General features: G+C 70.6%; 6 protein-coding genes across 6 annotated transcripts; 3 read left to right on the top strand and 3 right to left on the bottom strand.

Annotated features, from left to right (window-relative positions):
- Nucleotides 1–380: 380 nt before the first annotated feature.
- On the bottom strand, nt 381–3,838 carry FBXO46 (F-box protein 46). The gene is made up of 2 exons (XM_088155172.1): nt 3,775–3,838; nt 381–2,903 (listed from the first exon to the last, which is right to left on the bottom strand). The coding sequence occupies exon 2, from the start codon at nt 2,859–2,861 to the stop codon at nt 1,101–1,103; it is 1,761 nt and encodes a 586-aa protein (XP_088011298.1). The 5' UTR covers nt 2,862–2,903; nt 3,775–3,838; the 3' UTR covers nt 381–1,100.
- A 232-nt stretch (nt 3,839–4,070) lies between these two features.
- Nucleotides 4,071–9,309, bottom strand: GIPR (gastric inhibitory polypeptide receptor). Its single transcript, XM_088155160.1, is given in 16 exon segments — nt 4,071–4,429; nt 4,507–4,548; nt 4,680–4,818; nt 5,995–6,026; nt 6,028–6,084; nt 6,177–6,246; nt 6,326–6,386; nt 6,661–6,704; nt 6,706–6,814; nt 7,063–7,117; nt 7,119–7,218; nt 7,552–7,655; nt 8,509–8,630; nt 8,699–8,806; nt 8,891–8,978; nt 9,253–9,309. Coding segments are annotated over 16 exon segments (1,398 nt in total). The 3' UTR covers nt 4,071–4,219.
- An 852-nt stretch (nt 9,310–10,161) lies between these two features.
- Nucleotides 10,162–11,583, top strand: OPA3 (outer mitochondrial membrane lipid metabolism regulator OPA3). Its single transcript, XM_088155178.1, has 2 exons — nt 10,162–10,312; nt 11,027–11,583. Exons 1-2 carry the CDS (start codon nt 10,171–10,173, stop codon nt 11,563–11,565), a joined length of 681 nt encoding a protein of 226 aa, XP_088011304.1. The 5' UTR covers nt 10,162–10,170; the 3' UTR covers nt 11,566–11,583.
- Nucleotides 11,584–11,760: 177 nt separating this feature from the next.
- Nucleotides 11,761–18,068, bottom strand: VASP (vasodilator stimulated phosphoprotein). The gene is given in 15 exon segments (XM_088155176.1): nt 11,761–12,235; nt 12,351–12,408; nt 12,504–12,573; nt 12,667–12,712; nt 12,931–12,976; nt 13,136–13,181; nt 13,256–13,299; nt 13,301–13,369; nt 13,464–13,631; nt 13,633–13,682; nt 13,794–13,834; nt 13,947–14,010; nt 14,232–14,400; nt 15,139–15,313; nt 17,364–18,068. Coding segments are annotated over 15 exon segments (1,179 nt in total). The 5' UTR covers nt 17,459–18,068; the 3' UTR covers nt 11,761–12,197.
- Nucleotides 18,069–18,107: 39 nt separating this feature from the next.
- LOC148220561 (uncharacterized) lies at nt 18,108–19,602 on the top strand. Its single transcript, XM_088155174.1, has 3 exons — nt 18,108–18,261; nt 19,098–19,142; nt 19,240–19,602. The coding sequence occupies exons 1-3, from the start codon at nt 18,231–18,233 to the stop codon at nt 19,596–19,598; spliced, it is 435 nt and encodes a 144-aa protein (XP_088011300.1). The 5' UTR covers nt 18,108–18,230; the 3' UTR covers nt 19,599–19,602.
- A 25-nt stretch (nt 19,603–19,627) lies between these two features.
- On the top strand, nt 19,628–22,866 carry LOC148220560 (reticulon-1-A-like). The gene is made up of 8 exons (XM_088155159.1): nt 19,628–19,649; nt 19,841–19,975; nt 20,468–20,675; nt 21,054–21,183; nt 21,652–21,721; nt 22,344–22,390; nt 22,481–22,539; nt 22,662–22,866. The coding sequence occupies exons 1-8, from the start codon at nt 19,628–19,630 to the stop codon at nt 22,702–22,704; spliced, it is 714 nt and encodes a 237-aa protein (XP_088011285.1). The 3' UTR covers nt 22,705–22,866.
- Nucleotides 22,867–24,351: the final 1,485 nt, after the last annotated feature.

Genomic DNA, 24,351 nt, shown 5'->3' with positions numbered 1-24,351 from the left:
GGGAGACCACGCCCACACGGGGAGAGACGCGGGAACGGGGGAGGGACAGAGGGACACGGGGGGGACAGAGGGACACGGGGGGACAGAGGGACACGGGGGGACAGAGGGACACGGGGGGGACAGAGGGACACGGGGGGACAGAGAGACACGGGGGGACAGATGGACATGGGGGGGACAGAGGGACATGGGGGGGACAGAGAGACACGGGGGGACAGAGGGACACGGGGGGGATAGAGGGACACGGGGGGGGACAGAGGGACACGGGGGGACAGAGGGACACGGGGGGACAGAGAGACACGGGGGGACAGAGAGACACGGGGGGGGACAGAGGGACACGGGGGGGGACAGAGGGACACGGGGGGACAGAGAGACACGGGGGGACAGAGGGACACGGGGGGACAGAGGGACACGGGGGGACAGAGGGACACGGGGACACACATCGGGGACACACAGGGGGTGACCAGGGCCATCCTCCTTGGGACTGTGCCCCCCTCGGGTGTCACGCTCAGCGTGTGATGTCACCAGTCCCGGGACAGGGGCGTGGCTCCAGGTGGGACCTCGGCAGGGACCCGTCACTGCCCCGGACAGGTGACCTCAGGTGGGGACATCACCTGGGACGGGTCATGACCCTTCCTGGGGCTCGCGTCACCTGCCCCGGCACCGCCACCCTGCTGTGGGGCTGTCACCCCAGCCTGGGGGGGCCACCCCCTTCCTTGGGGCCGGCACTGCTGGGCTGTCCCCACGTGGGGACACCGCCGGGCATGGGAATGTCACCCTCTGAGGGACAACGTCCCTCCCTGGGGCCACCAGCCCCGCTGGGGCCATTGCCATCGGGTGTCCCCACTGGCCCTCCATGGGGACACCACCCTGGAGGGGCACGTCACCCTCCCTGGGGCCACCAGCCCCGCTGGGGACATCGCCACCCCCGAGGCCGCCCCACCCCGTGCCCTGCCCTCCTCTCCCCTCCACAATTCCACACTCGACCTTTTTCCATTTCCTTTTTTTCCATCCTTCCGCGGCTCCTTCCCGTCCCCCGCCCCCCGAGCCGCCCGTCCCTGTCCGTCCCTGTCCGTCCGTCCGTCTGTCCGTCCGTCCGTCCTTCACCTGCCGTCCTCCCTGCGGCCGGCCGGGTGCACCCAGTTGTTGTCGTGCAGCCCGGTCCGGCAGCCGGGCGCGTCCCGGTCCGGCCGGCGGCAGCACATCCAGTAGGAGCGGCCGTAGGGCAGGTCGTGGTGGTAGGGCTTGGGGTGCCAGCGGCACAGCGACACGTCCCCGCGCTCGTAGCGCTTCTTGCACTGCTTGCAGGGGTCGTCCCGGTAGAGCGGGTCGCGGTTCCACCGGGAATCCGTGGCCTGCACGCCGAACGTCTCGATGATGGACTTGAAGTAGTGGCACGAGCACTTGAGGGCGGCCAGCGCCTGCGTGGGCAGGTAGCTGAAGATCTTCACCATGACGTGCTCGGGCAGCAGCAGCATGTACTGCCGCGGCTCCAGCAGCCGCTGGATCTTGAAGCGGATCTCCAGGAAATCGTGCGACACGTGCCGGTACAAGCGGCACAGCGCCGGGTCGCCCGACGCCTCCCGGCCCGGCACCGCCGCCGCCGCAGTGGCCGCCGGCTCCTCGGGCCGGCCGGGCAGCAGGAAGAGCTGGCCCGGCGGCGGCGGCTCGTCCGGCAGCCGCACCGTCTCCTCCGTCACCTGCTTGGCGCTGTCCTTGCCGAAGAACACGCACTGGTCCACCACGCCCGTCACCACCACGTCCACGTGGAAACCGGACGCGCAGTCCCGCGGCGCCGCCGCCGGACCCTCGGCCGCGCCGGCGCTCGGTTCCGGTGCCGCGGCCGCCTCGTCGGTGCCGTCCTTGTCCCCCTTGGCGGCCAGCAGCAGCTCCACGCCGGCGCGCGCCGGGCTGACCAGCCGGTACAGGTCGCAGGTGATCTGGTCCTTGGCGCCCAGCGCCCGGGGACGCTCGGGCACGGCGCTGGTGGCCGCGGTGGCCGCGCGGGGATGGTCGCGCCCGCTGGAGATGCGGAAGGCGATCCTCACCTCGCCGGGCCCCGCCGTCGCCGCCGCCGTCGCCGCCGCCGCCGAGCCCGTGGCACACTCGGCGGCGTTGGGACCGCCCCGGCACAGCCCGTTGGGCCGGGCCCCGCCGCGCTCCCGGTGCTGCTGCTGCGACTCGAACTGGGCCACGGCGGCGGCCACGCGCCGGCACTCGGGGCCGCCCGGTGCCTCCAGCAGCACCAGCGGGGCCGGGGCGTCGCAGGGCCGGGGCAGGCTCTGCAGGGCCAGCGCCGCCCGCCGCTCCACCAGCGCCACCATCTCCGCCACCGACAGCAGGTCCGGGGCGTCGCCGGCGCTGTCGCCGGCCGTGTCACCGGCGGTGTCCTTGGGGGTGTCCTTAGGGGGGTCCTTGGGGGTGTCACCAGTGCTGGCGGCCCAGGGCGGGCTCGGCGCCGCTTTGGGGTCGTGGCAGCGCCGGCGCCGCTTGGCCTTGGAGCTGTCGCTGCCCCAGTTGCCCTTGACCTTCATGGTGCTGGCGCGGCCCCCGGTGCCGCCGGCGCCGCCGGTGCCGCACTGGTGCGCCACGAAGAAAGCCACCTTCTCCTTGGTGTTGCCCGGCTTGATGACGTACCATGTGTCCAGCAGCACCCGCCCGTCCTCGGCCGCGGCCGCCGGCGCCGGGCCGGGCTCGGGGGGCTCCGGGGGGGTGTTCTCGGAGGGCCGGCAGCCCAGGGGCGGTTGGGGCTTGCGGGGGGCTGCGGGGGCGGCTCCGGCGGGGGCGCATGGCTTGTTCTGGGAGAAGGTGCCGAAGGGCCGCGGGCACCAGAGCTGCAGCTGGGGGAAGGCGTTGGGCTCCATCAGCGCCGCATGGCACGGCCACGCCGCCGGGGCCGCCCGGGCCTGCGGAGAGACGGCGGTGACGGCGGGGGGACACGGAGGGTGGGACACAAGGGAGACAAGGGGGGGGACACTCAGAGACACTCGGGGGAGACTCAGGGACACAGGGGGACAGTGGGGTACATGGGAGGGCGCTCAGGGACACGGGGGACACTCGGGGACACCGGGGAATAGCGGGGGTCACAAGGGGACACGGGGGGGGACACAGGGAGATACGGGAGAGACACCCGGGGACACTCGGGGACATCGCGGGGCTGCGCCCCCTTCCCACGCGCGCCGCAAGCCCCGCCCCCCGGGCCCGTTAGGCCCCGCCCCTCCCCACGCCCCGCCCGCGGAGGCCACGCCCCTCCCCGCCCGTTTAACGCCCGCCCCCCCGCGCGCGCCCGGCCGGCGGCCAATCAGCGCGCGGCGTTCGGGCCATGCCCATATATGGACGGCGGCGCGCGGCGCGGCGGGGGCGTGGCCACGGGGAGGGGCGTGGCCTCGCGGCCCCGCCCGGCCCGCGCCGCGGTCCCGGTCCCGCGTGGGCCCGGGGGGGGTTGGTGGGGGGAACCGGCGCCGGTGTCCGGCGGGGGGGACGCGGTATCGGACCCGGCCCCGCCGCGCTGGGGGCGCGGGGGACACCACCGGAGCGACCGGGCGCGCCCCGCGTGTCGGTTGAGCTGCCCCGTCCCCCCGCGCCGGTGCTCGGCGTCGCACCGGGATCCCCCCCGAGCCCCCGCCGTCCCTCCGTTAGGCCCCCGTGGCCGCTCTCAGGCACCGACCCGCAGGCCCGGCCGCTCCCCGGGGCGTCCCGCGACGCCCCGAGCCCATGTCCCTCCCCCTCCCTCGCTGGCCGGGCCCCACCCGGTGCCGCCGCCCCTCCCCCGCTCACCGGGCAGTGCCGGGCGCGGCCGCTCCGCCTCTCCGGCCGCTTCCGGGGTGCCCCGCCGCGCCTGCGCTCGCGCCCGCCACGCTCCGCGCTTGCGCCGCGTGGGGCGTCACGGGAGCCGTAGTTCGCTCCCGCCAGGCTGCGGGCGGCCGCGCGGGGCGCCACGGGAGCTGTAGTCCTCACCCGTGACGGCCGGCGGCGCGCCGCGGGGCGTGTTGGGAGTTGTAGTTCCCCCCCCCACAACCTCCCCGTAAATGACTGCGCAACACCCCTGGGTGTCACGTGGTCGTTTTATTTTTAGGATACAAACCTGGGGACCACCCACCGTGTCCCCAAGGTGTCCCCTCCCCGTTTCCCCCTCCGCTGAACCCCAAGGCATTGAGCCGCTCCCCCGAAAAACCCAAATCCCTCAGATTTTGCCCCAAATTGACCCAGAACCCAAAATCTCTTATAGATTCATTTCCCCCAGCACGCACAGGTATCCCCCCAGGTATCCCCCCAGGTGCCCCCCCAGGTGCCCCCCCAGGTGTCCCCTCAGCAGCCGCTCTCCGCCACCGGGCGCTGTCCCCGCCGGGACCGAGCCCTCGGGGTGGCCCTGGGGGGGGCCGGGGACGCCCAGACGGCACCGCTGCCACCCCCGGCGCACCTCGGCCTGCACCTGCGGGCGGCATGTCGCGACATGTGGCACCGCGGCGGCGACACATGTCGCGACACGCCCGTCCCGTGGTGACGCACCTCCTTGTTGGTGAAGCAGTACAGGACGCTGACGACCAAGCCCTGGGCGGGGGGGGACATGGGGACACTTTGGGGGGGGGGGGTTCTGAGACAGCCATTGGGGTCCCAAATGAGCCCAATAATTAACCCCAATAATTAACCCCATGAATTGACCGCCCCGGTGCCCCCCTCACCTGCGCAGAGGTGAGCAGCAGGTGCAGGCACAGCCGTGCCAGCCTCAGGCCGCCGCCGCCCTCGCCCTCCCCGGCCAGGGCGAAAATCACCTCGTGCACTCCGAGCAGCGGGATCAGCGTCAGCGTGGAGCGCGCCAGCCTGGGGACACGGGGACACGGCTGGGACACGGCTGGGACACGGGGACACGGCTGGGGACACGGGGACACGGCTGGGGACACGGGGACACGGCTGGGGACGCGGCTGGGACACGGGGACACGGCTGGGACAGGGCTGGGACACGGGGACACGGCTGGGACACGACACGGCTGGGGACACGGCTGGGACACGGGGACACGGCTGGGGACACGGGGACACGGCTGGGACACGGCTGGGACACGGGGGGACACGGGGACACGGCTGGGACACGGCTGGGGACACGGGGACACGGCTGGGACACGGCTGGGACACGGGGGGACACGGGGACACGGCTGGGGACACGGCTGGGGACACGGGGGGACACGGGGGGACACGGGGACACGGCTGGGGACACGGCTGGGGACACGGGGGACACGGCTGGGGACACGGCTGGGACACGGGGGGACACGGGGACACGGCTGGGACACGGCTGGGGACACGGGGACACGGCTGGGACACGGCTGGGACACGGGGGGACACGGGGACACGGCTGGGGACACGGCTGGGGACACGGGGGGACACGGGGGGACACGGGGACACGGCTGGGGACACGGCTGGGGACACGGGGACACGGCTGGGACACGGCTGGGACACGGGGGGACACGGGGACACGGCTGGGGACACGGCTGGGGACACGGGGGGACACGGGGGGACCACGGGGACACGGCTGGGGACACGGCTGGGGACACGGGGACACGGCTGGGACACGGCTGGGGACACGGGGACACGGCTGGGGACACGGCTGGGACACGGGGGGACACGGGGACACGGCTGGGGACACGGGGACACGGCTGGGGACACGGGGACACGGCTGGGGACACGGCTGGGGACACGGGGACACGGCTGGGACACGGGGACACGGCTGGGGACACGGCTGGGGATACGGCTGGGACAGGGCTGGGGACACGGGGACGCGGCTGGGGACACGCCCAGGTAAATTTGGGGACACCTCCGGGCACGGTGACACCCCTGGGGACACGCCCGTGGGCGGGGAAAGCGTTTGGAGATCTGGTGTCCCCACCTGCCCCAGGTGTTCCCGTGTCCGTCCCCCCCTCGATGTCCCCACCTGCCCCAGGTGTTCCCGTGTCCCCCCCCCCCCCTCAATGTCCCCACCTGCCCCAGGTGTTCCCGTGTCCCCACCTGAGCCGCGTGTCCCCGCGGGACACCTGGTGCTGCGCGCACCTTGGCCACCAGGATCCGCACGATCCGCACGAAAACCACGAAATTCACCTGGGGGGGGGGGGGTGGGGAGGGGACACCTGCGGTGACGCCCCCCGGGGTGGGGAGGGGACACCGCCACCCCCCCCCGCGATGTCACCCACCGCCACAGCCGCCAGGATGGGACAGCGGATCACCCACCACACCGCCACCTTCTCGTTGCGCTCCCAACACCTGCGCAGGTGTCACCTGTGTCACCGGCGCCCCTCGCAGAGGACAGCGCGGGGACAGCGCGGGGGACACGTGGCCTCACCCCTCGTTCTCGTACAGGTAGCGCAGGACAACCCAGGGGACCACGAAGAGCACGGGGACACCTGGAGGGGGGGACACACACCTGGTTAGGGGGGCCTGGGGGGACACAAAGACACGGGAGGTGACACGGGTGACAGGTGACACACAGGCGGCACACAGGTGACACTGGTGACACACAGGTGGCACAGGTGACAGGTGACACACAGGTGACACACAGGTGACACAGGTGACACACAGGTAGCACAGGTGACACAGGTAGCACAGGTGGCACAGGAGGTGGCACAGGTGACACAGGTGGCACACAGGTGACACACAGGTGACAGGGCCATGTCGCACCCCAGCCGAGCAGCAGGAACGCGGGCAAGCAGCGGCGAGCGGATGGTGGCGAGCAGGAGGCGGAGCAGGAAGAGCCCCTCGGCCAAGGCCCACGCGTAGTTGGCTCCCACGCAGTACTGGGCCAGGCTCTGCGCCACGCGGCACGCGGGGGCCGGCCTGCGGCGACACCGCTGTCCCCTCCCCGCCACAGCGCGGCCCGGGGTGGCACTGGGTGACAGCCACCCCCGAGCGGTGTCCCCTCCCTCCCACAGGTGTCCCCTGCTCCCATCAGTGTCCCCGTGGGTGTCATCCACTCCCCCGGCTGTCCCCAGGGCTGTCCCCCGCTGTCCCCGGGGGGTGTCCCCCGCTGTCCCCCGCTGTCCCCCGGGCTGTCCCCAGCTGTCCCCCGCTGTCCCCTGCCCACCTGCATGCCCAGCAGCTGCAGGGGGTGGCCCTGCGCGCTCCCCGTGCGCGTGCCCGTGGGGCAGCAGCGCGTCCCGGGTCAGGATGGCGCCGGCGCGGAGCGCGAAGGACACGAAGAGGTTGGCGTGGATCAGGTTCCGCGTGCAGCGCAGGCGCCTGGGGACACGGGGACACGGCACGGGTGACACGGGGACACCGCCACGAGTGACACGGGGACACCGCCACGAGTGACACGGGGACACCGCCAGGGGTGACACCCACTCGGGGGTGACACAGCCGCAGGTGTAACAGCGCCCCAGGTGTGACTCAGCCCCCCAGGTGTGACAGTCCCAGGTGTGACAGTCCCCCAGGTGTGACAGTCCCCCAGGTGTGACAGTCCCTCAGGTGTGACAGCCCCCAGGTGTGACAGTCCCAGGTGTGACAGTCCCAGGTGTGACAGCCCCCCACGTGTGACAGCCCCAGGTGTGACAGTCCCAGGTGTGACCGTACCTGAGCAGCAGCAGCAGCAGCAGCGCCACCACCAGCGCGACAAGGGACAGGGAATATCCCACGGTGTAGAGGAGGCGGAACTGCTCCAGGAGCCACGCCTGGCGCTGCGGGGACATTGGGGGGACACGGGGGGACAGGGGGGACAGCAGGGGACAGCAGGGGACAGGGGACACGGCACACAGGACACGGCGGGGGACACGGCACGGCACAGGGGACACGGGGTGTGACACACGTGCCAGCGCAGCGTGGTGTCGCGCGGTGTCGCGCGGTGTCACACGGAGCGCAGTGTGACACGCGCGGCGCGACACGGGGGGCGCAGCGTGACAAGGGAGCGCGACACGCGGCACGTGGCATCTGCCAGCGTGGTGGCACCCCCGCGGTGTCGCCCCGCTGTGTCCCCCCCGCTGTCGCCGGCGGCGTCACCGCCCTGCGCCCACCCGCCCCGCGCTGTCCCCTCCGATCCCCGCCGTGTCCCCCCCTCTGTCCCCCCCTCTGTCCCCCACTCTGTCCCCCCTCTTTCCCCCGCTCTGTCCCCGCCGTGTCCCCCCTCTGTCCCCCCTCTGTCCCCGCTCTGTCCCCCCTCTGTCCCCCACTCTGTCCCCCGCCGTGTCCCCCACTCTGTCCCCCACTCTGTCACTCCTCTGTCCCCGCTCTGTCCCTTCCCAATTCCCGCCGTGTCCCCTTTCTGTCCCCTCCTGTGTCCCCCCTCTGTCCCCTCCTCTGTCCCCCACTCTGTCCCACTCTGTCCCCGTTCTGTCCCCCCTCTGTGTCCCCGCGCTGTCCCCTCCAATCCCTGCCGTGTCCCCTCTCTTTCCCCCGCTCTGTCCCCGCTTTGTCCCCTCCTCTGTCCCCTCCTCTGTCCCCGTTCTGTCCCCCCTCTGTGTCCCCGCGCTGTCCCCTCCAATCCCCGCCGTGTCCCCTCTCTTTCCCCCGCTCTGTCCCCTCCTCTGTCCCCACCTGCAGCGGCTGCACCTGCGCCAGGTCCTCGCACTGGGAGTTGTCCTGCCAGGTCCTGCCGCTGTCATCTGTCACCCAGCGCCCGTCGGGGCCGCAGCGCCGCGCCACCACCCCGTGCTGCACTGTGACACCGCCGTCACCCGCTGTCACCCGCTGTCCCCCCCGGGAGCCCCCCGGGTGTCGCCGTTACCTCGGTGGTACCAGGGCAGGTACCAGGGGCAGGGGACAGTGGCGGTGCTGTTGGGGACAGCGTCCCCCCAGCACGCGTACAGGTCGAAGCTGCGGTTGCAGACGGGTCCTGGGGGGGGGTCAGGGGGGTCAGGGATGTCCCCGAGGTGTCCCCGAGGTGTCCCCGAGGTGTCCCCGAGGTGTCGCGGCTCACCTGGAGGGGGCGGGGCCAGGCGCAGGTGCAGCTCGCACGCCTGGCGGTACTGGCGCCACGCGACCACGGTGGCCTGGGCGGAGCGCTCCTGGGGGGACATCGAGGGGACATCGGGGGGACATCGAGGGGACATCGAGGGGACATCGAGGGGACAGAGGAAACACCAATGGGGACATCGAGGGGACAGCGGGGACACAGCGGGGGGGCATCGGGGGACATCGAGGGACAGCCGAGGGGACATCGGGGGGACAAGGGGAGACAGTGGGGGACATCAGGGGACAGCAGGACACAGCGGGGGGGACATCGAGGGACACTGGGGGGACATCGAGGGGACAGCAGGGGGGACATCGAGGGGGTCTCACCTCTGCTCCGGGCGGGACGTGGCTCAGCGGGGCGGGGGTCGCTGCCCACTGGCCCATGGTGGCCCCTGGGGGGTCCCGGGTGGCCCCTGGGGGGGTCGCGGAGTGTCGCGGGGCTGTGGTGGCAGTGTCACGCCCTCGCCCGCCCGGTGTCACCGGTCCCGGCTGCGCGCGTGGCTCTGTCACCCCCGGGTGGCACCGGCGGGGGCTGGGACCGCCCCCGGGAGGGGCGGGGGGCGCGGGAGGAGCCTCGGTGGCACCGGCGGGGGGGTCCCGGTGTCACCAGAGTGTCACCAGGGGGGTCCCGGTGTCACCAGGAGGGTCTCAGTGTCACCCACAGGGTCCCAGTGTCACCTGGGGGCGTCTCAGTGTCCCCAGGGGGGTCCCGGTGTCACCAGGGGGGATCCAGTGTCACCTGGGGGGGGTCTCAGTGTCACCAGGGGGGTCCCAGTGTCACCAGAGTGTCACCAGGGGGGTCCCGGTGTCACCAGGAGGGTCTCAGTGTCACCTGGGGGGTTCCAGTGTCACCAAGGGGGGTGTCAGTGTCACCAGGAGCGTCCCAGTGTCACCTGGGGGGGTCTCAGTGTCACCAGGAGGGTCCCAGTGTCACCTGGGGGGTCCCGGTGTCACCAGGGTGTTACTCAGGTGTGTCCCAGCATCCTCATGGGTGTCCCATTATTCCCCATTGTCCCCCATTGTGTCCCAGTGTCCCCCACAGGTGTCCCCCCAATGTCCCACAGGTGTCCCCACCCCTGTGGGCGTGTCCCACGCCAGGGCCGCGCGCGTCCGCCAGGGGGCGCCACCCGCCCACCCTTGGGGCGCTCCCCCCCCCCCCCCCGGCCCGTCCCCTCCGCGCGCGCGCGCGCGCATGACGTCATCACTGCGCGCCGCGCGCCCCCCCCCCCGCGCCCCCCCCCAAGCATGGTGGCGGGCGCGTTCCCGCTGGCCAAGCTGCTGACGCTGGGCGCGCGCCAGCTCAGCCGGCCCCTGGCCGCGCGCATCAAGGCGGGGGCGCGCGCGTCCCCGTTCTTCCGCACCTACATCTGCCTGCCCCCCGCCCAGCGTGAGTGACACCCCCGGGGACACCGGGGACACCGGCCCGGACACGCCGGGCACGGCCGGGACCGGGGACAGGGCTCAGGGAGGGGTCACGGGGGCGTGGGGACACCTGGGGACATGGGGGTGACACCTGGGGCACACCTGGGGACATGGGAGGGACACCTGGGGGACACCTGGGGACATTGAGGGGACACCTGGGGCACACCTGGGGACATGGGAGGGACACAAGGGGACATGGGAGGGACACCTGGGGGACACGGGAGGGACACCTGGGGACATTGGGGGGACCCTGCCCCAGCCCCTCCTCCTCGTTCCGGGCCCTTGGCGTGAGTGGGAGGGGTCTGGGGTGTCCTGGGGGGGGGGTGACAAGGACATTGGGGACACGCGGGGACGCTGTTCTGGGGGGGGTGGTTTGGGGGGTCTGGGGGGGATTTGGGGGGGATTTGGGGGTTGGTTTGGGGGGGTTTGTGGCTGGATTTGGGGGGGATTTGGGGTTGGTTTGGGGGGGATTTGGGGTTGGATTTGGGGGGGATTTGGGCTGGATCCCTGTCAGGATTTTGGGGATGATCCGGGGTTGATTTGAGGGGCGGATTGGCCCTGCGTGGGTGGGGAATAATTTCTTTCATTTGGGCCGAACCCGGGCGCGCTCTCCCAGCGGGATTTTGGGGACCACCCCCCCATTTCCCGTCCCCCCTGACGCATCCCCAACCCCTCCCAGTTTACCACTGGGTGGAGATGCGAACCAAGATGCGCCTGCTGGGATTCCGGGGGGCGGCCGTGAAGCCCCTGAACGAGGAGGCGGCGGCCGAGCTGGGGGCGGAGCTGCTGGGGGAGGCGCTGGTCTTCGGGGTCGGGGGGCTCTGCCTCTACCTGGAGTACCTGAGGCAGGCGGGGCAGAGCCGGCGCCGCGAGGAGCACCTGGAGCAGACCCTGAGCGACCTCCGGGACGGCCTCGAGCGGCTCCAGAGGGAGCTGGAGGAGCTGCGGGGCCAGGGACACGCCCAGGGTGGAGCTGGACACGCCCAGGGCGGGGCTGGACACGCCCAGGGTGGAGCTGGACACGCCCAGGGCGGGGCTGGACACGCCCAGGGCGGGGCTGGACACGCCCAGGGTGGAGCTGGACACGCCCAGGGCGGGGCTGGACACGCCCAGAGAACCTCAGGACACGCCCCCACCCAAGCTGTGAATGGCGCTGACCCCGCCCCCTCGGGCTCTGGACACGCCCCTGTCGCGACAGGCCACACCCCCACGCATTAAAGCGCTTCCGTGTTCTGCCCGCGGTGCCTTTAAGGGGCGGGGCTAAAGGGGAGGGTGGGCGTGGCAGACGAGCAGGACAGCGCTGATTGGTGGAGAGGTGCAGAGGGATTTGGGCAGTGGGCGGGGCTTCCTCTACAGAGGGCGTGGTCATTAAAGCCCCGCCCCTTCGGACCCCGCCCCCCCAAACCACGAGGGTCGCGTAGAAAATTTTTTATTGGTGCTGGGCGGGGGAAACCCCCCAAAATAACCGGAAAAAAAAAACAAAAAAGAAAAAGTGAAAAAACCCAAAAGTGGCTTAAAAAAGACCCCTGGGGAGGGGAGGGGAAAGGGGGGCGGGGTTTCCCCTTTTCCCCTCCCCCCACGTGTAAAAACGGGGTCCCCGATTGGCGGTGAGGGGGGGGGGGGAGGGGCACAGTGTGGGTGGGGGGGCTCGGGCCCCTCCCCCCCCGGTAAGGCACGGCCTGGGGGGTGCGGCCCGGAGCCCCCCCCGGGGCGGTGAGGGGGTGAAATGGTGAGGGGGGGGTGGGGGTTCGGGGGGGGAGGGGGACACACAGCCCTCCCCTCCCCCACCCCCCCAAAATCCGGGCTCGTGGCGTGGTGGAGGTGGGGGGAGGGGGATTGGGGGGGGGGGGTCAGGGCCCGTTTCGCTTCCGCAGCTCCGTCACAAACGCTGTGGGGGAGGGGACAGAAAAAAGGGTTGGGGGGAGGGGCGATTGTCACACCGCCCCCCCCCCCTCCCCCCCAGGTGACCCTTCCCCCCATTTCCCCAGAGCCCCCTCCCCAACCTTCGATGATCTCCTCCTTCATCTTCTGCAGCTCCCTCCGCATCTCCTCCAGCAGCTCCTGGGGGAGGGGGGGCACAGGTGAGGGAGGGGCACAGGTGAGGGAGTGGCACAGGTGAGGAGGGGGCACACCCCCAAACCCCCCCAAACCGGTACCAGTTTGAACCGCTCCAGGTCCAGCTCACTGTGGGACTCGCTGGGGGCGGCTGGAACGGCCGATTTCATCCTGGGGGGGGGGAACAAGAATGAATTGGGGACCCCCACAGCCCCCCCCACCCCTCCCGTCCCAAGCGTCTCCGCCCCCCCCCCCCAAACCCACCTGGGCAAGGTGGAGCTGGATTTTTCCCAGGGTCTCCGTACGGGCTCTGTGGGGTCAGGGCAGGGGTTGAGGGGGGGGCTGCACCCCCAATCCCCCCCCGCTCCCCAAAAAAAGCCCCCGCAAACCCTCCCCGCTTCCCCCCCCCAAAGCTGCTTTTTGTTGTTGTTAGAACTACAGCTCCCAGCGTGCCCCGCGCGCTCGCACCGTGCCCGGCCGCGCGCCCCCACCGCGGTGCATGCTGGGGGTTGTGGTCCGCGCGCTCACCCGGCGGCGCCGGCCCCGCCGTCCTCGCGCCCGGCTCCGCCTCCTCCTGCGGGGACACAAAAATGGGGGGGGGAGGGGGGGGCGAAATTTGGGGAGGGGGCTGGGACGAGTTGGGGGGGGTGGGGAAGACAGAGACCCCCTCCCCAAAATTGTTTGGGTTGGTTTTTTTTTGTTGGTTTTTTTTTTTTTTTTGGGTAATACTGACGTTGGTGACGTCATCTTCCTTCTTTGGCGCCTCCGTGGCTTTTCTCCTGGGGGGGGGGGAGAGCGATCAGGTGGGAATTGAGGGACCCCTCCCCAAATTGAGGCGCCGCCCCCTCCTCACCTGCGGGCCAGCATGGCGCTCATCTCCTCCATCAGCCCCCCCCCCGCCGGCCCGGGGTGGGGGGGGGGCCCCGTCGGTTTTTGGGGGGGTGGGACCCCCGCTCGGGGTCTCATCCTGAGGAGAGAAAACCCCCCGCCATTCATTAACCCCTCGTCCTTGTTAATTAATTAATTAATTAATTAAAACACCCCCCCCTCCCAGCACTCACCTTCCCGACTTTCCTGAGTTTGGCCCCCGCGATGGCGGCGGCGAAGCCGGAGACCCCCCCGGGACCCCCGCCCGGACCCCCCCCCTCCGGCAACGGCGGGGCCGGGGGGACCCCCGGGGCCTGTGGGGGAGGGGGCCCGGGGGGCGGGGGGGGGCCCGGAGGGGGGGGGAGGCCCCGGGGGAGGGGGGGGAGGGGCTCCGGGGGGCGCAGCCGGGGGTCCTGGGGGGGGGAGGGGGAAAATTTGGGAGAGGAGGTCAGCGAGGGGGGAGGGGTCGCCCCTTTTATTGGGGAGGGGGGGGGGTCAGGGTTGAAGCCCCTCCCCCCCTTCACCTGCAGCTGTCCCACGGCGCTCGGACTCATCCATTACCGGCCTGGGGGGGGGGACAGAGGGTCAGCACCCCCAAAAACCCCCCCCAGAGGGAATCCAAGAGCCCCTTACCCCCCCCCCCAAAAAAAAAAACCAAAATTTGGGGGTCCCCTCACCTGTCCTGCTGCTCGGGCTGGTCCGGGCCGGAACCATCGGGGTCGGGCCAGGCCGGGGGGGTCCCTGGGAGGGGGCACACACAGGTGAGTTTGGGGAGGGGGAGGCACAGAAAGGTGAATTTTGGGGAGGGGGAGGCACACACAGGTGAGTTTGGGGGGGGGGGCGCACACAGGTGAGTTTGGGGAGGGGGGGAAACACACAGAGGTGACTTTGGGGCACACACAGGTGAATTTTAGGGGCACACAGGACCCCCCCAGACCCCCCAACCCCTCCCCAAAACCCACCCTGCTCCAGCGCCTGCAGCGCCCCCTGCACGGCCGAGCCGAACTGCGCGGCCTCGGGGGGGGCGGCGAAGCTGAGCCCCCAGACCCGGCGACCCTCGCGCCACTGGTGGAACTGGGGGGTGGCCTGGCTGTAACGCAGCCCCCGCGCCAGGGGACAGTTCAGGACCACCTGGGGAGGGGGAGAGTGGGGAGGGACCCCCGAGATCGGGAGAGACCCCCCGAGATCGGGGAGAGACCCCCAAAATCGGAGAGGGACCCCCGAGCTTGGGAGAGACCCCCGAGATCGGAGAGGCCGCTCCGGAACCGTGGGGGTCTCATGGAGCTCTTGCCCCCCCCAAAATAAGGGGTGACCTCCCCCCCCACACACACCTGTGGGTGTGTCACAGAGCCCCACCCCCCTCCCCAAAAATCACAGGTGTTCCTCCAGAGTTCGAGAACCATAGAAACCCCCCCCCAAAAAAACCCAAAACCACATAAAACCCCCCAAAACCATAAAAAAACCACAGAACCCCCCCAAAAATAACCCCAAAACCAAATAAAACCCCCCAAAAGCACAAAAAACCACAGAACCCCCCCAAAATAACCCCAAAAGCACAAAAAACCGCAGAACCCCCACCCAAAAAACACAAAACCACATAAACCCCCCCAAAACACAGAAAACCCCAGAACACCCCCCAAAAAACCCCACAAAACCCCCCCAAAAGCACAAAAAAACAACAGAACCCTCCCCCAAAAAAACCACAAAACCAAATAAAACCCCCAAAACCCCCAAAACCACATAAAACCCCCCAAAACCACAAAAAACCACAGAATCCCCCCCCCAAAAAACCACAAAACCACATAAAACTCACCCCAAACGAGCCGCCCCCCTGCCCCCAGGTGCGCCCCCCAGGTGCGCCCCCCGTACCTGCCCCTCGGGCTGCAGCCGCCGCCCCACCAGGCGGAAGCCGAGGGTGCCGGGCTGGTGGAACAGCTGGACACAGCTGGGGCCCGGGGGGGGCCCCCCCGCCGGCACCCAGAGCTTCTGCGCCTCGTCGTAGAGCAGAACCGAGACCCGGGCGGAGCAGAGAGCGCGCTCCGAGCTGGGGGGGCACGGCGGGGTCACCCCGAAACAGACACCCAAAAACGGGGGAACCCCGAAACAGACACCCAAAAACGGGGTCACCCCAAAACAGACACCCAAAAACGGGGGAACCCCAAAACAGACACCCAAAAACGGGGGAACCCCGAAACAGCCACCCAAAAACGGGGGAACCCCAAAACAGACACCCAAAAACGGGGGAACCCCGAAAACACCGGGCGGGGTCACCCCAAAACAGACACCCAAAAACGGGGGAACCCCGAAACAGCCACCCAAAAACGGGGGAACCCCGAAAACACCGGGCGGGGTCACCCCAAAACAGACACAGGGCGGGGGAACCCAAAAACGGGCAGGGGAAACGCGAAATGGGGAGGGGAACCTCAAAAAATGGGAATGGAACTCCTAAAATGGGGATGGAAACCCAAAAAATAGAAATAGGAACTCCTAAAATTGATAGGAACCCTCAAAAACGGGGATGGGAAACCCAAAAACGGGGACGGGAAACCCAAAAAATGGGAATGGGAAACCCGAAAATGGGGATGGAACTCCTAAAATGGGGATGGGAACCCCCAAAATGGGAGGGGAAACCCCAAACGGGGAGGGGAAACGCAAAACACCGGGCGGGGGAACCCAAAAACGGGGAGGGGAAACCCAAATGGGAATGGGAACCCCAAAAACGGGGAGGGGAACCTCAAAAAATGGGGATGGGAACCCAAAAATGGGGATGGGAACCCAAAAATGGGGATGGGAACCCCTAAATGGCAGCTGGGCCCCCCAAAAGGGGATGGACCCCCCAAAAAAAGGGATGGACCCCCCCCCTCCCGGGGCTTGGGGACTCCCCCCTTGTATCGGGACCCCCAGTGTGGGACCCCCCCCCCCCCCCAATTTGGGACCTCTGGGTGCTTAGGGACCCCCTGGGGTGGGAATCTGGGACCCCCCCTTATTTAGGGATCCCCCCCCCGAACCCTGGGGCACCCCAGGGTGCTGCCCCTCCCCCCCTGCGCCCCAAAACCTCTCCCCATCCCCCCCCTTTTCCTTCCTCTTCTCCCTGAGGTGCCCCTCCCCCACTCCCAGTGCTCCCCAGTGCTCCCAGTGCCCGTTTCCAGTGCTCCCAGTGCTCCCAGTGCCCGTTCCCAGCGCTCCCAGTGCCCGTTCCCATTGCTCCCAGTGCTCCCCAGTGCTCCCAGTGCCCGTTCCCATTGCTCCCAGTGCCCCCAGTGCCCGTTCCCAGTGCTCCCAGTGCCCCCAGTGCCCGTTCCCAGTGCTCCCAGTGCTCCCAGTGCTCCCAGTGCTCCCAGTTCTTCCGGTCCCTTTCCGTGCCCCCTCCCGGCTCTCCCAGAGCTCCCAGTGCCCCCAGCTCCACTTCCCGGTTTTCCCAGCGCTCCCAGTGCCGCTTTCCGGTGCTCCCAGTACTTCCAGCACCGATCCCTGCCCGCTCCCAGTGCCCCCAGTCCCAGTTCCCAGCGCTCCCAGTGCCCCCAGTCCCAGTTCCCGGTGCTCCCAGTCCCAGTTCCCGGTGCTCCCAGTGCCCCCAGTCCCAGTTCCCAGCGCTTCCAGTCCCAGTTCCCGGATTTCCCCGAGTTCCCAGTGCCACTTCCCGGTTCTCCCAGCGCTCCCAGTACCGCTTCCCGGTGCTCCCAGTGCTCCCAGTTCCGGATCCCGGGTCTCCCGGTGCTGCCCAGCGCCCTCAACCCCCGGTCCCAGTTCTCCCAGTGCCCGTTACCGGCTGTCCCAGTGCCCCCAGCGCCCGTTACCGGTGCCCCCAGTGCCCCCAGTGCTCCCGGTACCGATCGCGGGGCCGCCCAGTGCCCGTTACCGGCTCTCCCAGTGCCCCCAGCGCCGCTGTCCGCTGCTCCCAGTGCTCCCAGTTCGCCCAGTACCGATCCCCGGTGCTCCCAGCGCGCCCAGTTCCCGCTCCCAGCACCCCCAGTACCGATCCCCGGTGCCCCCCGCGCCCGTTAACGCTTCCCCCGCTCCCCCCAGCGCCGGTGCGCGGCGCTCCCAGTCGCTCCCAGTCGCTCCCAGTCCTCCCAGTAGCGATCCCCGCTCACCTCATGCTGGCGGCGGTGGCCGGTCCGGGCCCTTCCGGTGGCGGCGGGGGCCGGACCCGCCGGTCCCGGCGAGAGGCCCCGCCCCCCATGGGCATCGCTCCGCCCTCCCGGTAACGGCGGCGAACGGGAGATCGCCCCGGGGCTGCTCAGGGCGGCGGCGGCGGCGCGTGGGGCCCATCGGGGACCAGTAACGTCCAGTGTCCCCCCAGTGTCCCCCAGTGCCACCCAACGGACCCCCCCGGTGTCCCCTCCGTGTCCCCCCGGTGTCTCTCCGCCCGTTCCATCCGGTGTCGGCCCGAACTCTCCGGTTCTGGGCACTGGGAGGTGCTGGGGGGGGGCACTGGGAGGTACTGGGGGACACGGGGAGGGCACTGGGAGGTGCCGGTGACTCCGAGGGGAACCGGGGAGCCCTGGGGCCGGTGCTCGGTTCCCGGTGCCGATTCCGGGAATCCGTTCTGGGTTCGTGGTGCCGGGTTCCCAGTTCCCAGTTCCCGGTTCCCAGTTCCCGATGCCGGTTCTCGGCTCCCCGGGGTCGGTTCCCAGTGACCGATTCCCGGTTCCTGGCTCTCCGGTGCCGGTTCCTGGAGTCGGTTCCCGGTTCTGGGTTCCCAGTGCCCTGTCCGCGGTGCCGGTTCCCCATTCCCGGTGCCCATTCCTGGTTCTCCATTCCCGGTGCCGGTTCCCCATTCCCGGCTCTCCGGTGCGGTCCCGCCCCCCGCCCCGCCCCTCTCCGCCGCCGCCGCCGCCGCCGCCGCCCTTTGTCCGTGGCCCCGGGCCCCGCCATGGCGCTGCCGTGATGCGCGGCGGGGCCGGCCCGGGGGCGGCGGGGCCGAGCGCGACCGGGAGCCCCATGCGGGGGCCGCCGCCATGGGGCAGGTCCTGGGCTTCGCCCACTGCAGTACGGACCGGGAACCGGCACCGGGAACCGGCACCGGGAACCGGCACCGACCGGCGGGGAGCGGGGAAGGGGCGGCGGCGGCGGCACCGGGAGGGGCACCGGGGATGGGGAACCGGGCACCGGGAACCGGGAACGGGGCGCGGGGAGGGGCTGGGAATGTAGGGAGCGGGAGGGGCTGCGGGATGCGGGAGGTACCGGGGATGGAGAACCGGGAATCGGCACCGGGAATCGGCACCGGGAGGGGACAGGGACAGACGGGGATGGGAGCACCGGGGGGAACCGGGGCGAACCGGGGCTGCGGGAACCGGGAGGAGCCGCGCTCGGGAGGACTGGGAGTGGCCGGGGATGGGGACAACGGGAACCGGGGATGGATCCGGTACCGGTACCGGGAGGGGACGGGGATGGACGGATCGGGAGCGGCCGGGGATGGGGGGCAGCACCGGGGCTGCGGGAACCGGGAGGAACCGGGAGGAACCGGGAGGAGCCCGGCACGGGAGGACTGGGAGTGGCCGGGATGAGGGAACGGGGGTGAAGGGACCGGGAGTTACCGGGGATGGAGGGACCGGACACCGGGAGGGACCGAGGGGCACCGGGACTGCCGGAACCGGGCACGGCAGGGGATGGTACCGGGGACAAAGGTTCCGGTACCGGGGGTACGGGAACCGGGACTTGGAGGTACCGGGAACACCGGCGATGGGACACGGGAGATGGGGGCACCGGGAGGTCCCGGGGATGAACGAACCGGGACGGGGGGTCCGGAACTGACCGGGACCGGCACTCGGGGCGCTCCGGGGGTCCCGGGAAGTGCGGACCAAGTTTGGGGGTTCCCCCCCCAGAAGAGGCTCCGTCCACGGCCTCCACCACGCCGGACTCCACCGATGGTGAGCGGGGACCCCCGAACCCCCCCCGAACCCCCCCCGAACCCCCCCCCGAACCCCCAAATCCCCCCTGAACCCCCAAATCCCCCCCCAAATCCAGGTGGCAGCGAGGACTCGGAGTTCCCCGCGCTGCCGGTGCCGGAGCCCCCCGAGGAGGAGGAGGAGGATGAAGACGAGGCCAGGGCGGCCCCCAAACCCCCCCGGGGACCCCCCCGGGACCCCCCCCCGCGAACTCACCTTCTCCTACATCGCCTTCCGGGGGGGCGGGGGCGGCCCCCCCCTGCCCGAACCGGGACCCCGGGGCCGCCCCCGGGACCCCCGGAGGGGCCGCGCCCCCCGCCTGAGCTCCCCCCGGGGGCCGGACCCCCGAGCGGCCCCCAGGGCCCCCCAAAAACGGCCCGGGGAGCCCCCGGCCCCCCCCGAGGGGGCCCTGCCCGAACTGGGGGGGGCCGAGGTTGAGGAGCCCCCCCCCAGGAGCGTGGGTGAGGATGGGGGAGGGGATTTGGGGGGGTTTCGGGGGGTTTCGGGGGGATTTGGGGTCCCCAGGAGGGGTCCTGGGGGGTCTCTGGGGGGGTTTGGGGGTTTCTGGGGGGGTTTGGGGGTCCCTGAGGGAATTTGGGGGTCCCCAAGGGGGGGTTCGGGTACAGAGGGGGGGTCCCGAGTCCCCCCCCCCACCTCTGCCCCCCCCATTTTTCTCCCAGCAGCCCCCGCGCCCCTCCCTGCCCCGCCGCCAGGGGGCGCCACGTGCCCGCTCCCCCCGGAGCCCCCACAGGCCTCGGCCCCGCCCCCGCCGCCCCCGGACCAATCAGCGAGCGCGGCGCGCGTTGATGGACAGGGTGAGCGGCCAATCGGAGTGCGGGGGCGGGGCCGGGTGGGTGCCCGGGGTCCAATTTCGGGGAGGGTCCCGCGGCCCCCGCCGCCATTGGCGGCTAAAAATAGGGGGTGACCCCCCCAAAAAACCCGGCAGCACCCGCGGGAGCCATGGAGGGGCCAGGTGCAGCACGGGGGGGGGCACTGGGAGCACCGGGAAGGGCACTGGGAGCAGTGGGGGGCTCCGGAGGGGGAGCTGGGAGAGACTGGGAGAAACTGGGAACCACTGGAGGGGCACTGGGAGCACTAAGAAAGACTGGGAACCACTGGAGGAGCACTGGGTTGGGACTGGGAGGCACTGGGAGGGACTGGGGCGTCTCTGGAGAGGCACTGGGAGGAACTGGGAGGGACTGGGAGGGACTGGGGCGTCTCTGGAGAGGCACTGGGAGGGACTGGGAGGGGACACCGCCGTCCCCGTCCCCCTGCTGTGACACCGGTGTCCCCCTGTCCCCCCCCAGTGTGGGACCTGCTGTACTGGCGGGCGCCCGAGCGCTCGGCTCTGGCCTTACTGGTGTCACTGGTGGTACTGGGGTGCCTGTCCCGGTTCAGCGCCATCTCGGTGGGCGCCTACGCGGCGCTGGCCGTGCTGGCCGTCACCGTCCCCCTGCGCCTGCGACAGCTGGCCCTGAGGGCGCTGAGCCCACCCCCCTCGGAGCCCCCCGCGCGGTGAGTGGCGCGGGGACACCCCTGTCCCCTCCCTGTCCCCTCCCTGACACCCCCTGGTGGCCCTGACCCCATCCCCATGGTGGCCCTGTGGTCCCCTTGTGCCCCCTCACTCTGTCTCTGTCCCCCAACATTGTCACTGTCCCCATTCCTGTCCCCATCCCTGTCTCCCTGGTGCTGTCCCTGTCCCCCTGTCCCTGTCGCTGTCACTGTTCCCCTGTCCCTGTCACTGTCCCCTGATGCTGTCCCTATCACTGTTCCCCTGTCCCCTGTCCCTGTCCCCTGTCCCTGTCCCTGTCACTGTCACTGTCCCCTGTCCCTGTCCCTGTCCCCTGTCCCTGTCACTGTCCCCTGTCGCTGTCACTGTCCCCATGTCCCCAGGGCCGCGCCGGGCGGGCTCAGCCCGGAGCAGCAGCAGCGCTGGGCGCGGTCCCTGGCGCGACACGCGGTGACAGCCACGCGCACCCTGACCCGCCTGTTCCTCGTGCACAGCGTCCCCGAGTCCCTCAAGGTGACACTGGCGGGACACGGGGGACATGGAGGACATGGGGGACACGGAGGACACGGGGACACGGGGGGGCATGGGACACTGGGGACACGGGGGACACGGGGGACACGGGTGACATGGGGACACGGGGGGACATGGGACACTGGGGACACGGGGGACATGGAGGACACGGGGGACATGGGTGACAGGAGGGGACACGGGTGACATGGGGGACACGGGGGACACGGGGGGACATGGGGGACACAGGGGGTGTGGGGGGCATTGGGGACACATGGAGGGGGTCTTGGGGACATTGGGGACGCATGGGGGGGTCTTGGGGACATTGGGGACGCATGGGGAGGCGATTGGGGACATGTGGGGGACAGGGTGGGCACAGAGGGGGTGGGGGTGGCACGGGGCGAGGCGCCGGTGGCCGTGCCGGTGCCGGTGCCGGTGACAGTGACAGTGGCGGTGCCACCGCGGTGGCCGCAGTTCGCCTTCCTGTTCTACCTGCTGACCTACGTGGGGGCCGCGTGCAACGGGCTGACCCTGCTGACAGCGGGTACGAGGGGACATGGGGACACTGGGGACACTGGGGGGACACTGGGGACACTGGGGGGACATGGGGACACTGGGGGGACACTGGGGACACTGGGGGGACATTGGGGACACTGGGGACACTGGGGACACTGAGGGGACATGGGGACACTGGGGGGACACTGGGGACACTGAGGGGACATGGGGACACTGGGGGGACACTGGGGGGACACTGGGGGGACATGGGGACACTGGGGACACTGGGGACACTGAGGGGACATGGGGACACTGGGGGGACACTGGGGACACTGGGGGGACATTGGGGACACTGAGGACACTGGGGACATTGGGGACATTGGGGGGACACTGGGGACATTGGGGACATTGGGGAAACTGAGGGGACATTGGGGACACTGGGGACACTGGGGGGACACGGGGACATTGAGGGGGACACGAGATGGGGATGTGGGACAGGGACACAGGATGGGGACATTGAGGGGACACAGGGACATGGGGGGGACATGGGGACAGCCTGGGGACACCGGGGAGGGGGGGATAAGAGACAGGAGGGTGGTGGGGACAGCCTGGGGACAGCAGGTGACACCAGAGGTGACACCGCAGGTGACACCGCGGCGCTCCCCCGCCAGGTGTCATCTGCGCATTCACCTTCCCCGTGCTCTACCGGCGCCACCAGGTACGGGGACACCGGGGGGGGGGGGGGGGGGGGCTGTGTGTCCCCCAGCCCCTCCTCAATGTCCCCAACTGTCCCCCCCGATGTCCCCAGGCCCAGATCGACCAATACCTGAGTCAGGTGCGGAGCCACCTGAGCCACCTGCGAGCCAGGTGAGTGTCCCCGTGTCCCCTCTGTCCCCTCTGTCCCCTCCCCCCCACCTCCCGGGGGGTCTCGGGGGTGTCCCCGGGGGTGTCCCCGGTGTCCCCCCCTGACTCCCCCCTTGTCCCCGCAGGGTCCTGGCCAAGCTCCCAAGTGCCAAAGTGAAGCCGCAGTGACACCCCTGTCCCCACCTGTCCCCTCCCCCCTCAGGTGACAGCGAGGGGAGGGGGGGGCGTGGCCTGGGGGGGTCCCCACACCCCTCCCCCCCCACTCCGTGTCCCTTCTCACCTCCCCCGTGGCGAGGGGGGGGTCACACTTTAATAAAAACTCTTGTGACAGCCGGGGTGACAGCGAGGGGACAGCGGGGGGGACACGGGCGGGGACAGGGGGGAGCCCCTGATGTGTGTCTGCGATTTGCCGTGTTCCCAAATGTCCCCCGGTGTCCCCAAATGTCCCCCGGTGTCCCCTCGTGTCCCCAAATGTCCCCCGGTGTGCCCTCGTGTCCCTCGATGTCCCCAAGTGTCCCCAAATGTCCTCCCCGCCCCGCGAAACGCGCGGGAACCCGGAGGTTCAAGCCCCGCCCCCTCCGTTCTGGCCCCGCCCTCTCCCCGCCCATATACGGAGCGGCCCCGCCCCCGTTTCCATGGCCACTGCCGTTGCCGCGCGACGTAAACACGGGACGCCGGACGTGGTGACGTCACCGGCGGGGAACGCCGTAACCGGGGCGACCCGCGCAGTGTTTACCGGGACGGGACGGGACCGGGACCCGGGAGCGGGGCGGGGAACCCCCGAGAGCCCGACCGCGACCCCCGGGACACCGGGCTGGGACCACCGAGACCCCCCGAGAGCCGGGACAGGGATCCCGAGAGCCCGGCCGGGACCCCCGGGAATGTGCCAGGGACCACCGGGACCCTGAGAGCCCGGCCGGGACCCCCGGGAATGTGCCAGGACCACCGGGACCCTGAGAGCCCGGCCGGGACCCCCGGGAATGTGCCAGGGACCACCGGGACCCTGAGAGCCCGGCCGGGATCCCCGGGAACGGGACCGGGACCACCGCGACCCTGGGAATGGGGCTGGGAACACCCCGAGAGCCCGACCGGGACCCTCGGGACCCCCGGAAACCGGACTGGGACTACCTGGACCCCGGGACCGGGGCTGTGACCACCGGGACCCCAGGAACCGAAGCCCCCGAGAGCCCGGCCAGGACTCCCGGGAACCGGGACCGGGACCACCGAGACCCTGAGAGCCCGGCCGGGTGCACCGGGAATGTGACAGAGATCCCCAGGACCCCGGGAACGGGGCTGGGAACCCCCTGAGAGTCTGACCGGGACCCCCGGGACCCCCGGAAATCGGACTGGGACTACCGGGACCCCGGGACCGGGACTGTGACCACCGGGACCCCCGGAACCGAACCTCCCGAGAGCCCGACCGGGACCCCTCAGACCCCCGAGAACCGGACTGGGACCACCAGGACCGCAGGAACGGGATCCCCGGGACGGGAACACCGGGAACGGGACCCCGGGACATGCCGGGACTGCCGCCACCGGGAACACCGGGAGCGGGGGCGGGGCCTGCATGATTGAATGAATGAATGAATGAACCCAAGGGCGTGGGAACCGCCCCCCCCGCCGGTCCCCACGGTCCCGCCGTGACTCAGCGCCGGTTCCCGCCGGTGACATCAGCCCCGGTGTCAGACCGGGACCCTCGGGACCCCCGACCCGGGCGCCCCCCAGGTAGGCCCGGTGGTCTCTGCGCTCCGGTACCGGGACTGCCCCCACCCCCGGTGTGTCACCACCCGCCACCGGGAGCTCCTCGGTCCCGTC

This window comes from Sturnus vulgaris, chromosome 35, assembly GCF_052056855.1.
Source record: "Sturnus vulgaris isolate bStuVul1 chromosome 35, bStuVul1.hap1, whole genome shotgun sequence".
Taxonomy (NCBI): Eukaryota; Metazoa; Chordata; class Aves; order Passeriformes; family Sturnidae; genus Sturnus; species Sturnus vulgaris.
The sequence above is the reverse complement of the archived record's forward strand: the minus strand, read 5'-3'. Positions and strand labels throughout refer to the sequence as shown.

Bases quoted from the DNA above. Each gene is read 5' to 3' on its own strand.
- LOC148220561 (XM_088155174.1), top strand. From the start codon at position 18,231: ATGGGGCAGGTCCTGGGCTTCGCCCACTGCA. The intron at 18,262-19,097 runs GTACGGACCGGG...TTCCCCCCCCAG, and splicing joins CCTGGGCTTCGCCCACTGCA to AAGAGGCTCCGTCCACGGCC. The intron at 19,143-19,239 runs GTGAGCGGGGAC...CCCCAAATCCAG, and splicing joins CACGCCGGACTCCACCGATG to GTGGCAGCGAGGACTCGGAG.
- OPA3 (XM_088155178.1), top strand. From the start codon at position 10,171: ATGGTGGCGGGCGCGTTCCCGCTGGCCAAGCTGCTGACGCTGGGCGCG. The intron at 10,313-11,026 runs GTGAGTGACACC...AACCCCTCCCAG, and splicing joins CTGCCTGCCCCCCGCCCAGC to TTTACCACTGGGTGGAGATG.
- LOC148220560 (XM_088155159.1), top strand. From the start codon at position 19,628: ATGGGGGAGGGGATTTGGGGGG. The intron at 20,676-21,053 runs GTGAGTGGCGCG...CCATGTCCCCAG, and splicing joins CCCTCGGAGCCCCCCGCGCG to GGCCGCGCCGGGCGGGCTCA. The intron at 22,540-22,661 runs GTGAGTGTCCCC...TTGTCCCCGCAG, and splicing joins CTGAGCCACCTGCGAGCCAG to GGTCCTGGCCAAGCTCCCAA.
- FBXO46 (XM_088155172.1), bottom strand. From the start codon at position 2,861: ATGGAGCCCAACGCCTTCCCCCAGCTGCAGCTCTGGTGCCCGCGGCCC.